Raw genomic sequence first — 13,031 nt, 5'->3', positions numbered from 1 at the left:
TCCTTGCTTATTGTTGAATATGAACATCGTTTCAAACTCACTACAATAATATCATTGTTTGTTCATCACTTCTCTGTCAGGTTAAATCACGTGTACAAAATGTTTCGCTTCTTCGAAAAATTGTTAGTTTATTGGCTATGCTTCTTAGAAAAATGTAAGTTAAGGATTTTTCATTTTAAATCAGCTTCAACAATAAATGTGGCGTATGAATAATATCATTAATATAACATCAACTTTCCGATGGAGGATCCGAGTCCTTTCGAGGAAGGAAGCAAAACACTGGAAAATGAGTTGTTTAGCAGGAGAAATCGATATCTCTCATGAATTAGAAATGGAGGTGTGTGAAGGTGGGCTTCAAGATTATTGTATTGTACGTGTCATGGTTGCCAGTTAGGAGGGGTAAACAATGGTGAAAGTATTGTCTTACTCGAATAATCTCAATAGATTAAAATCCAGTTTTACTTATAGATTTTACGATAAATAATTTAAGTCGTTACAAAAAAGAAGGTCCAAACACTTTAAAAATGAGTTGTTTAGCTGGTGAGGTTGATACACCGTTTAAGTGCAAGTCTGGAAAAAGATTTACGTTAATAAGAATCTTTCTATTGTGTAAATGTAGAGGTAACGATTCTCACTCGAATAATCTTATTAGATTAAAAGTATTTTTTAAATAACAAAAATAACGTGTCAGTTACATACCAACTTTTTATCAAATATACCTTAATAACTCAAAATAATCGAGTAGAATGTGATATAACAATAATGTTCACGTTATCAGTAATTGACTAAGAGAATTATGCTCAATCACTCTTGGATGTGAATTATTTTTAAGTAGAGTTGTTTTACTTTTCACCTTTGAATTTACATCCAAAGATAGTAGAACATGATTTATTTGGGCCGTTACCGACTAGATGAACACCATGAAGTGATATTATGTCTATAACTGAAAGCAATTGACTTCATTTTCTGTCTTTAATTAGAAACAAACAATAGCTATTTACACGAAGTTTAACTTCATCTCACAGTCACAAATTCACAATCAGTCATATTGCACCTATAATATTGACTTCACCGGTCATGACTCATGAGTTGAAACTTTATAAAATACAAGCTTCTTTCAAATTCAAATAGCATTGCGCTATAATATTTGTCTAAGAACCCTACTCACCATAAACGTAAAAACTGCACGGAGGGCACGGACATGGAAGCTGGCGGCGTGGGTACACCTGGTTCGTGTAACACACAATATCAAAGAAGATTTGACCTGTAACCAGGATTCGAATACCCGACAACCGGACAAACCGCACTCAGCTCCATTTAATGATTTAATTTTCTCCTCTCTGGAAAATAAGAAAACCTAATTTCCAGAAAAACCTAACAAAGTCCACCGACAGTACCCGGTAAAATCCCAGAAATTTATGTTCGTGGTGTTAAAACGACTCCGCATGTGGCAGTGGCATTATCCCGTAATATATTCTTAAAACGACGGCCACTTTGTTTTTACCAATTTTTCTATAAAAATTGGGAAAGACAAAAAAGACGTGGTCAATAAAGAGAGGTCCCATTATCCGATGTCAGATTGCGCTTTATTCCCAACCGCAATCAACGGTCTAACCCGAAAAAGCGACCCATTTTATTTTTTGGTCTCTGCTTTTTACTTTTCCGAAAGCAGCTTCAGAAATAAGGAAGCAACAAAACGACACGTCAACGGGACAAAGCGGCAGAGCCCCTCCGCGATTACGGGCTGGCGCCGGTTTTGTAACGGCCACGGCAGAACCCACCCTAAGAGCGGTGATTTGTTTAAGTACGGCAGCCCCAGAATCAATGCCCTTCACCTAAAACGACCTAACCCTGCTCAGGGTAGATCTGTAATTAAGGGTTCTGATAAGTGATAATGGCTTCACCAAAAGGGAAGCTTCTTGGTTTTCATGAAGTCTAGGGCATACAGTCCCCTTGATATAAGGCAGTTTGTCCTCTCATTAGCTAGCTTTAGGGTTTAAGTGGGTTAGGTTTTTCTCCTTTTGGACACACCCACTAGGGTGTCTTGCACAGTTGAATTGTAGGTCACTTCACAGTTCACACTGCGCTATGACTGTGTGAAGTGGTTTGGGGCCAATATATGAAGCATTCAAATTCAAAGGTATCTATTGCTCGACTAACCAACCAAATTTAAATGCTTTAAAAGTCAAGCTCTTGGGTTAGATAGAGTTTAATGGGTTTGTGGTAAGTCTGCTTAGTTTGTTAGATTGATGTTTTAGGTTGGCAATTTAAACATGGTGGATGCTACCAAACAAAAAATTGAATGAATTATTAACAAGGGTTTGTACAATCCATTACCAGAGTGGATTATAATCATTTATTTGCATGGTGCATGTAAATAATTATTAAAAAACAAAAAATATCTAGTGCTTGAAATTTGAGGGAATTGTGAAGATAACATGTGCTGATAGACAATAATGTTTGATATATGTGATTCGTGGATTATAATCATTTATTTGCATGGTGCATGTAAATAATTATTAAAAAACAAAAAATATCATGAAGAAAATAATAATTGTAGTGCTTGAAATTTGAGGGAATTGTGAAGATAACATGTGTTGATAGACAATAATGTTTGATATATGTGATTCAATTAACAAGGGTTTGTACAATCCATTACCATAGTGGATTATAATCATTTATTTGCATGGTGCATGTAAATAATTATTAAAAAACAAAAAATATCTAGTGCTTGAAATTTGAGGGAATTGTGAAGATAACATGTGCTGATAGACAATAATGTTTGATATATGTGATTCAAGGTCGATTGCAGCTAGACCTGAAAGGGCCAAACACGCCCATTTGGCATTGAAATTATCTAGAGCAATATGCTAAACTTTCACACCAAGAAAAAGGATCATATATATATAGGATTTTTCTTAGGTAAGAATATCCATACCTAAGCTTATGGAACGGTTTTTCAGTTTTTGGTCACTTTTCGATCACATATTCACATCTTAACCGTTCAGTTTTTAGGTCCTAATGTATAGATCATCTCTGCAAAATTTCAGTCAAATTGATGATCGTTAAGGCATCCAAAACTGCAATTTACACGAACGAACCGAATCTGTCGAACCGGAACCGTTCGTGTACATTGTTGTAAATTGCAGTTTTGAATGCCTTAATTAACGATAATCAATTTAGCTGAAATTTTGCAGAGATGATCTATACATTATAACCTAAAAAATGAACGGTTAAAATGTGAATATGTGATCGAAAAGTGGCAAAAAACTAGAAATCCGTACCTAAGCTTAGGTAAGGATGTCTTTAGCCAAGAAGGATTGTATATATATAGCCTTTTTAGTGAGGGATCCCTTTTTTTAGTCTTTTCTAGGGATAGGGGATTAGACCAACTTTTCGATCACATTTTGACATCTCAACCGTTTAGTTTTTAGGTCCTCATATATAGATCATTTCTGTAAATTTTCAGCCAAATCGGTGATCGTTAAGGCATTCAAAACGGTGATATATAATTATAAGTATGAACGGTTCAAGATTGACATATTTGGTTCGTCCATTGATTTAATCTAGTTAATACCTTAACGATCACTGATTTAGCTGAAAATTTGCAGAAATGATGTACACATTATGACCTAAAAACTGAACGGTTGAGATGTCAAAATGTGATCGAAAAATTGTCTAATGTCATATCCCTATAAAATACCAAAAAAAGGAATCCATTAGTGAAAGGACCCTCTCTCTCTCTCTTTCTATATATCTATATATAATGTGAAAGGAACAAAAAGCAGAAGCTAAATGAAAATTTGGGAATGCTTTTGGTACGTAGCTAGGTACTAATTAAAAAGGGCACCCTAAATAAAACCAGTTGAACGCGCCACACGCGCGAAGAAAAGTGAAACCTTTCGACGATCCCTTTCTCTCCCGGCCGAACGTTGCCAGCGTTTCTGCCGCTTCGTTTCCAGCCCGAGAGGGGATCTGAGTTGCAGCGGGCCTTCGGGGCAGTGATGAAGGATGGGTCTTCCATCTCGGGCTGGGGTGACAGATCTAGATCTGTCCCTCTTGGATCGCTGTCGACGGAGGTTGGGGAGCTGCGGCGCCATGGCTTCCGGCGGTCGGATCTGGAGTTTCCGATCGGGCAATCTGTGCTGTGGCGGAAGGGATAGAATCGCGGCCATTCTCTGGCTTGGTCATGGATCTCGGTGCGGTCGTCAGCAAGGCGTTGGATGGATCTGCAACGGCGCGAGTCGTTTGTATCCTCTTGTGGAGTTTTTGCTGGCTTGGTCCTTATCATACGCCCTCTTGTGGTGATTATGTTGGCTGTGTCCAGATCTACTGCTGGTTTTGTCCAGATTATATACCCTCTTGTGGTATTCAGGCTGGCTGTGTCCATATCTAGAGGGCTTTGCTCCTCCTATTACTATGTTATTTCAATTTATTGTCAATTAGCTCAGAAATTCTTCAAATCTAATGTTAGCCTCCACAACTCCTCCCACCCAATATCCCACACCAACTCTCCTCCCTCTGTCACTGACTTTCATGGAGATTCTCATGGCCACCCTTATAAAGTGAAAATCACTTACCAAACGGAGTATGGGTGCTCACGCGTGGGTGTTTCACCCCCCATTATCCATTGTATTTTTTCTTTGTTGATGACTTTTGTCCCCCTTTGGTGGCAGTGGTTCTCTCCTGGATCGTTGGGTTCTAGTGGAGAGGGCAAGGTCGGTCTGTGTTATTGGCTACTACTCCGTATCATCATGAATTTTGGGTTTGTTTGGATTTGCTTTCTGGGCTTTCTTTGGCATCGGTTTTTCGGATTATATCCCTTGGTATGGGCTCTTCTGGTGACATCTTGGTCAACGTTTGTGCCGCAGTTCATCGGCGTGCAAAATGGCTGGGGTGGCGGTTGCAGTGATATCAATTTTAGATATTCTCTTTTTAATTTTTAGGGTTACCTTCTTATTACCTGATTCATGGAATTAGGTTTGATGTGTAATTTACTAATTTTCCTACTCTTATTTAGCTTGTAATCCTGAGCTTTGGGCTCTGTCTTAGGATTTTTTCCCTCTGAGTTTATTAATGAAATTTATCACTTTGACAAAAAAAAAAGGTACTAATTAAAGGGTACGGCTACTGTAATGGAATAACTTCGGCGCCAAAGTTTGCACCATAGATTAATTAAGCTCATCTTGAAGAGGACATCTGCAAAAGCAATCTTTCAAGTACCTAGCTCTATTATTTTTCTTCAGTGATTATACACATAACTGACCATCAAAATAAAAGCAAAAGGTTAACATGCATTTGATTGATTTTTTACATGCATGAACAATATAAAAGCAACAATTTCTATCATTAAATTACACGCCATAAAAGAAGGTAGAAAAATCTCTTTTGCGGACGTCTTCTCTATAGTAACCACTGAGAAAGAAAAATGAAACTCTAAATCGTAAAAATTTGCCGGGTATTCTCTCTGTCACTACTGTAACTACAAGCTCAACGGCCCTAATTCGTTTCTCAATAGGCAGAAGTACGTACTAGATTGTGTTAGTTGAGATTTGGCTGTGATATGATACTCTGAACTTCTGAAGATATAGATCGATCATATATGCCAGGGGCCACCATGCTAGCTGAAGGATCTTTATTGATTACCATCTTTTATAATTGGTTTGGTTGTTGGCTCTAAAACTCCTCTGCTTGGTTGTTTGGGGTTCACAATTACCATCCTCCATTGAAAGGTCCTCCTCATTACATCAAAAGCCAGTGGTAGTTTGGATTGTGTTTCATATCGATCTGGTAATTGCTTCTCTGCGGAACCAAATCAAATTGAGATTCATCCAATTTCATTCTTATACATTGCAAGTCCTCCACCTCCATACGTTTCAGATAATGCACCGACCTACTCTACTATTAGGTAAAGATAAGCATTATATTTATAATTTCATTTCATAAATTGTTTTTTCTGTCGTTTTGAGAATTTATAATTAAACCTACTTAATTTGTGTACGTACGTACTTCTTTTAGTCGAGAAATTAATAATATAAGTTTATCCCCAATTATATAGTGTGCACAAGTTGATGTGAAAATCAATTTATCTGAAGATGGGTGACGAAGAATGTGTCCAAAAAGTACTGACCAAAATGTTTCATTTCAATTTCTTGTTTTTTCTTCTTTGATGGATGGAACCAAAACCAATTGACTTTCTTTTTCTCAAAGTCCTTCCTTTTCTTCCCCGGAGGTATTACCCCATGTTTTTTTTTACTTTGTTCAATATACAACTCTATTTAATTAGAAAAGGTGAAGCGAAGACGCAGCTAAACCTTGGAAATTAACGACATTGGAATGACTAAATTCAACCAAGTACAAGCAATACTCCGTCAATGCATTTCATGAGTTCTCATTTTGTAAGTAAGTACCCTTAATTCTTTTACTTATGATAACCGTAAAAGTAGTTTTGTAAGAGGTTTATTCATCTACATAATCATATATATGATCCATGATTGTATCATTCTTATCAAACAAACAAAAAAATTCCGAGCAAATATAAGAATTAAAAGCAGAACAAAGAGCATATTTAATCATTTTGAATATACATGTACGTGAAAACACACTTTATAGCGTATATGGCCACGATAGAGACCAATATCATTCACGCTTTTGATGCAAACACTAGTCACGCCTCCTAATTCCCATGATTGTGGACATTGCATAATAATATCAACTATGTCCCTAGCTATAAGCTAGCTTTGCATATATGTAATATCCGCATGCATTAGGTTCACAGAAGCACCATTTGCCTTTAACGCGTGCTCTTCATTTCTATCATAACCATTTGAACACTTTACTGAGTTTGGAGACCCAACCATGACTAAATCAAAAGTTCAAAACAAACAATCCTTTGATGGAATTGGAGGAGATGAATTTGCATATATGGTCCCAGACCACACGTGCATTTCAAACGGATCATAGCTAGGAGTTGTTAGAGAAATATATGCATGGCCCTTTCAAGATCTTATACGATATGTCGTCATATTTGCATGTTTCCCACTGAAAATGATAGATGATGAAACCTTTAATGTAACGAGAGGGACCCTTTTACTTGTCATTTTAACGGTCAGTTACTCATACCCGGCCGAATCATGCTTAATTACTCGTACACATTAGTATACCCCCAAAATAGCGGGTACCCAAACCCACCGGAATTTTAATTTGTCTTGGCTGAGTCGTAGGGTAATTACTGAAGTATTTGAACTTGTTAGAAATAAGACTCTTAATGAGTTAGAATCGAGTAAGGAAACACCATCATACTGGTCGAGGAAATGTAATTTTTAAATTTGTTTTATATCATGTAATTGTGCATGAGCGTATGAATAGTGTCAAATATTACGAATTAAACTAATAAGAACACTACTGATGACATACACCACTATCTGGAAACATTATTTTGTTCATTATAATTAAAGCTCAATTGTCAGCTTAAGGGAAGAAAACAAAAAACAGTACTCTGCTTAGTTAGATAATCAAATTCTACGAGTTGAGTTGTAATGGATTATTAGAGTACATGCACTGAGCGCAAATCAAGGCGTATTCAAAAATTTCCAGAAGCATAGAATTAAACTAAAAGTTGTCAAAACACAGTGAGCTAATCACGCAAGAACATTGAGGGGGTTGTGGCCTTTTGACCCCCACAGCATATATATAAATAGATAAATAATAGATGAATTTGATTTTCTATTTCAAAACTAACCAATTTGCAAAATTATATATACAGGGAAAAATGTTGGCATCCCCACTACTCACCCATTTTGTTGTTGTGATATTATTGGCTCCTTTGATCATGGCATAATAAGATTTGATTGATATGCTTTACGTATAATAAGATTTGATACGCTTTACTTTTTTAAACTTTTGGTTGATGGCTTATGTATAAGAGGACATTATAGTGTACGTGGGATTTCAAATCGAAGTTCATTCCATCCATGGAACTTCAAATTACTTTAGTGATACAACACTTAATTGACCTTTTGCTTATGATAAGAGTGTGACTCTTGCGGTGTTTCTTTTCCTATTCATATTTCAAAAAGTACCTTACAATTAGAAAAATAAGTTATTTTGTAGGAGTTAATTTTATAGTCAATTTTGTTAAAATTTAATCAAAAATTTAAAAAATATCATCTGATCAGTGACACAATATATTAACATAAACTTTTACATTTACACTTTATTATTTGCAATTGTTTCATTGTTACATTGACAAGTGACTAAACCTAGATGTAGTTAAGATCTTGTCGTTGTCTAACCCCTTGAAGTTATTAAAAGATTTCTGGTTGAAGGGGAAAAGGTGTTTTTATTTTTACATTTATTTTTATTTTATTTTTTTCATCATCACTGTCATTGTTCTTGTCTTATAATTGTTGTTATAGGACAGTATTGTATATTATATTGTGTTGTCAAGTAGATTTGCTTAATTAACGAACTCTTGATTAAAATTAGAGATCCATAATTTTTAGCCCCACGTCAATAAGAAAAACCAATTTAATGCATGCATCAATAAGGTATTGGAAATTATATTATTCCCCAACCAATCATTTATACTCGATTGATGTCATAATTCTAACATGCACGTCCTTTTCACATTGTCAAAACTAACGTTACATTAATGTAAAATGCATGTTCATGTCTCTTTCAAATGATAATGATATTCCCTAATTACAAAATTATTATAATTAAGCTGTTAAGACCAATAATGGCATGGTTATTCTTGAGGGCAATGTCCAATATCATCGGCAATTCTCAAAATGTTACCATATTAATTGGAACATCATACAACTTTTTTAGGACGTAAATAATGACTTTTGATGCCATCTTTATCTTAATAAAAAGATAATCGATATAATTAGTCACTATCGTCAACAATAATTAAGAAGTCACTTGTCTTAATCAAAAGTTAGTCACCACGGTAATAGTAATCAAGATGTCAAATTATCACTTAACAAGCCATGCAATTAGTTGATATCTATACTATTATTAAGAGAAGAGGCTTTGTTAGCCAAAACTGAAAATTTTGACAGATTTAACCCTTAAAGATTAAAAAACTTTGAGAATAAATTAAATCACAAGGGTAAATATGATAATTATAAAATAGATTTTGTTAATAAAATTAAAAAGAAATTAACCCACAACCCCCACTTTTCTCTCCCACTATTCTCTCTGCAATAACTGTTTTATTTTATTTATTTATTTTTTTAAAAGAAAAAAACTATTACACATGCAGAGCATGTATGAAGAAGGCTAGTAGTTATTTAAAACTGAATAGTTAGTCATCAATTGTTATTTTTATTTCATCAATAATACAAGTTTATTGATCTTTTAAAGTCTTTAAATAGTAACGGATGTTCACAGTTCACCGTTATATTGACAATAATAACTCAAACTCCTCCTCCCCATTTTGCTTTGTTCCTACTAAAAGAATATGGATGTTCCACTCATTAGCACTACAAGAGACTGAGGGAGCAATCTTCTTTGGTTTTCATTTCTCATGAAAATATGAAACACTTTTGCAATTGGGAAGATAAAACAATCGAAAAAAAGAAGCAGAGTTCTACATAAAAATCGAAAAGTGAACATGAAAGGCCGACATCCGAATCCGGCAGATAATATAGTCCTTACGTCCCCACTAAACTGCAATGGATTTGATGGCCCCAATCTTCCTTTTGTGACTTATTATCTGCAACTTGCCGGGATACGTCTTCGTCTGCAGGTTTTAACCGTTTTATATATTTCGAATTCCTTTCTTCTCCAACTGCCTGCACCCAAACAAGTCATTTTTAATAACAAGATTACCGCTTTTAGTTGGGGCTATGTATAATATATATGAATAGCCAACGGCCAAAAGAAAACCATGTAGTAGCTAGTATATGTAAGTTGAATAGTATCTTGGTTTGGGAGATTTGAATTGGACTGTTATTATAAAAAAAAAACTGGATTTGATTGTCAATGTATTTCCTGGTATTCGGTACAAGATCATATGTGATTAGATTAGATTACACTTTTATTCATTTCTATCGTGATAGTCAGGGTCCAAACCATTGAGTAATTAGGTTAATCCCTTCCTTTGTTGTTATTGTCTACTTTGTGGACGGAAGATGAGAACTCATAGGTACTGACAACTCATCAATTTACTCTGCCATCTTTCTCTTCTAGTCACAAAAGAATGAAATAAATGATAAATGATGCTTTATGTATTTAAGCAAACACAAGTCTGAAACTTCATTAAGAAAGAAATTGACACAAATTAGGGATGAAAAAGAAAAAACTATGTAATAGTTTATAGTACTAAACAACAATATAATCCTATAAAGTATAGAGTGAGAGCAGCGAAAAAGTCTGCAACATAATGTTGTGATTTTGTATCAATTGATTAGTATTTGTTACAAGAAGTTGATATACTATTATACGGATTAGTTTATCGATAATGTATCTATAATTCTATACAACAATGGGTCAAATAAGACACCCTACAATGAGCATGCAATACTTTACATTCTTGAGGAACACAATGATCACAACTTCACAAGATGCCCGCACAGAACTCTTAGAAGCAGGATTGCAGGAACCCATGTGAAAGCTAAACTCCATAATAGAAAGGTTTTGCCGTAGTTCATGCGTCTGATACTCTGATTACAGAGCAAGTCAAAATACGTGGTCGGCAGACTTCAACTGTAAAATAATAATATTTTTGACTTTTTACCACCACAAGTAGACAAAATGAGGACGAGAATACGATAGCAAATGTTATGTTCGCGAATCTCAGCCGTCAATCCGCCTCCGCCAGTCACGTACGACGCCGATTCCCTGCGCGTTGATTCCGCTCCGCCCTCCACGTGTACCCTTCCAGAGGGGAAACTCACTCTCCCCTCATGTGAGAGCTCGTGCGACGATGGGGCCCGCCACGTGATGTCTAACATCCCATCGGGTAGAAGCCTCTCCACGTGCTCCGGCGAGGTGGTCCAATAAGAGGGCGACACGAGGTCCACGGTGACGCTGAGGCCTCACATGCTCCTACCAACCGATTTACATGCATCCGACGAGTTTTCGTTTTTCCGGGGGCAGAGGCCGGGAAATACGACAATGGAAAGGAATAGAAATAAGAAGAGTGCAAGGCGTTTTGTCTACTATAATATAATGCTTGAATATGATGTGCCGTTTTGAATTTGCCAATTCATGGGTAGAGGAGGAAAAAAGGAGCGTCTATCAAAATCACACATACAAGAGTATATAATTTTAGGGTCTTTCTAAATGTACCCAGCAAATATCTATTTAGACCCAGCAAATCAATTTTGCATGAAAAGCCAGTTATATCCTCGTACAAAATAACAGTAATAGTCATGATAATTAAAGATAATAACAAAAGAAACCATAAAGTTTGAAACTCTTTTTTTTATTCGTACCCAGCAGTTCATTGTGTTCACTCTTTTTTTCTATTTCTCTTGCATATGTATCGCTGTTCTGTAGCTTTTATGTATTTGGGTGGAAGACGGACAGACTTGGGTTAGGGAACATGTGTGTTCATATTATGATATTATTTATTCTGTTTTGCATGGCTCCTTTCTAGATCTTTAACTTGGTTGCTGTTAATATTGACAATGAGACTGTTCGAGAGGCTCTTGCAGTTACTAGTGTAATTCTCTGTGTTTTTGGTTTGCTCTATGGTGGCTTTTGGAGGATCCAAATGAGAAAGAGATTCAACTTGCCTTCTTATAACTTCTGTTTTGGTGAACCAACAATGTATGATTGCACGTTGTGGCTCTTCTGTTGTTGGTGTTCTCTTGCTCATGAAATGAGAATAGGGTATACATATGACATTGTAGAAGACCAGTTTTGTAGAAAAGAAATAGATATTCTTAGCCAGCCACCAATGTCACCCTTGCCCCGTGAAGATGGAGTTGGTCAACTTAGGTTTGGTCCAAGTTCTCATTTGGGGAACTACTCAATCCCAACTAAGACTGGCATAATTGGTTCTCCAAGTCCTAGTAGATTTTCAAAGGAACTGTATAATCCAGATAGGGCACTTTCTTCAGTGAAAGAAGAATCTCATCCAACAGGTAAGGATAAAACTATGACTGCACTTGCACCCTCATTGATACGAAGAGAAGCCACATAGCACCACAAACTGGGCATAAGATTTACATCGCATTATGATTTGTATACGAAATCCTGTAGATTTATTTGTAGAACTTCCTCAAATCTTTTGTGTTGAAAAAAAAAAAAAAAAAGTCTTACTCCAGTTGATGTTTAAGCAACTACTACACATGGTGGACACAACTGGTAGTCTAGGCAGGTTCAAGTATCAAATGTTAGTGGAAAGAGTGCTTGTATTGCATAGTGGATCCTAAGGGAGATAATCCGGTTTTGCTGGGTGTGGGTTTAGCTAGGTTTAATTAAATGCAAGGGTATTATTGAAAAAACTGGTGGGTGCAATTAGAAAATTCTATCATTTTGCTGGGTGTAAAGAACTTGCTGGGTCTACATAGATATTTACCGGGTACATTTAGAAAGACCCTAAATCATTCCTATAATTACAACATTTGTGGGATGAATAGTATGCTCATGTAACATTTGTTGAATCATTCTGAGTGGAATCGTTCAGCGAGGCAGAAACTCCCAGTAGCAAAACGATCGATCCTTCCATTCCTGACAATCGATTGCCAGCAGAACTAGAACACGATGACCGAAATTTTGCAGTCCAAGAAGGCCAAGCTCCTGCACCCCTCTCAGATACAGATAACCCTTGTCAACCAATCCCTGAGGAGCGTCCCAATCTTGAGGTTAGTGGTGTTTCTTCTAACTCTAATAATAGTGATAGTGTGTATGTTTTGCCTCCTAGGTCTACCCGTGGTAAACCACCTCGTCAATATGAACCAAGTTTAGATGTTAAGTCTAAGTATGGCATAGCTAACTTTGTATCCACCCATCGGTTATCCAAATCCCATGCTTCATTTGTGAATCAAATATCCTCTGTATGTGTTCCCAGTAAA

At 36.2% G+C, this 13,031-nt stretch overlaps 1 protein-coding gene across 1 annotated transcript; it reads left to right on the top strand.

Annotated features, from left to right (window-relative positions):
* The first annotated feature begins 9,619 nt into the window (after positions 1-9,619).
* LOC133744916 (uncharacterized) lies at positions 9,620-12,157 on the top strand. Its single transcript, XM_062172942.1, has 2 exons — positions 9,620-9,754; positions 11,609-12,157. The coding sequence occupies exons 1-2, from the start codon at positions 9,620-9,622 to the stop codon at positions 12,155-12,157; spliced, it is 684 nt and encodes a 227-aa protein (XP_062028926.1).
* The last annotated feature ends 874 nt before the right edge of the window (positions 12,158-13,031 follow it).

The sequence above is a fragment of the Rosa rugosa genome, chromosome 4, assembly GCF_958449725.1.
Source record: "Rosa rugosa chromosome 4, drRosRugo1.1, whole genome shotgun sequence".
Lineage (NCBI taxonomy): Eukaryota > Viridiplantae > Streptophyta > Magnoliopsida > Rosales > Rosaceae > Rosa > Rosa rugosa.
This window is presented reverse-complemented; position numbering and strand designations above follow the sequence as displayed.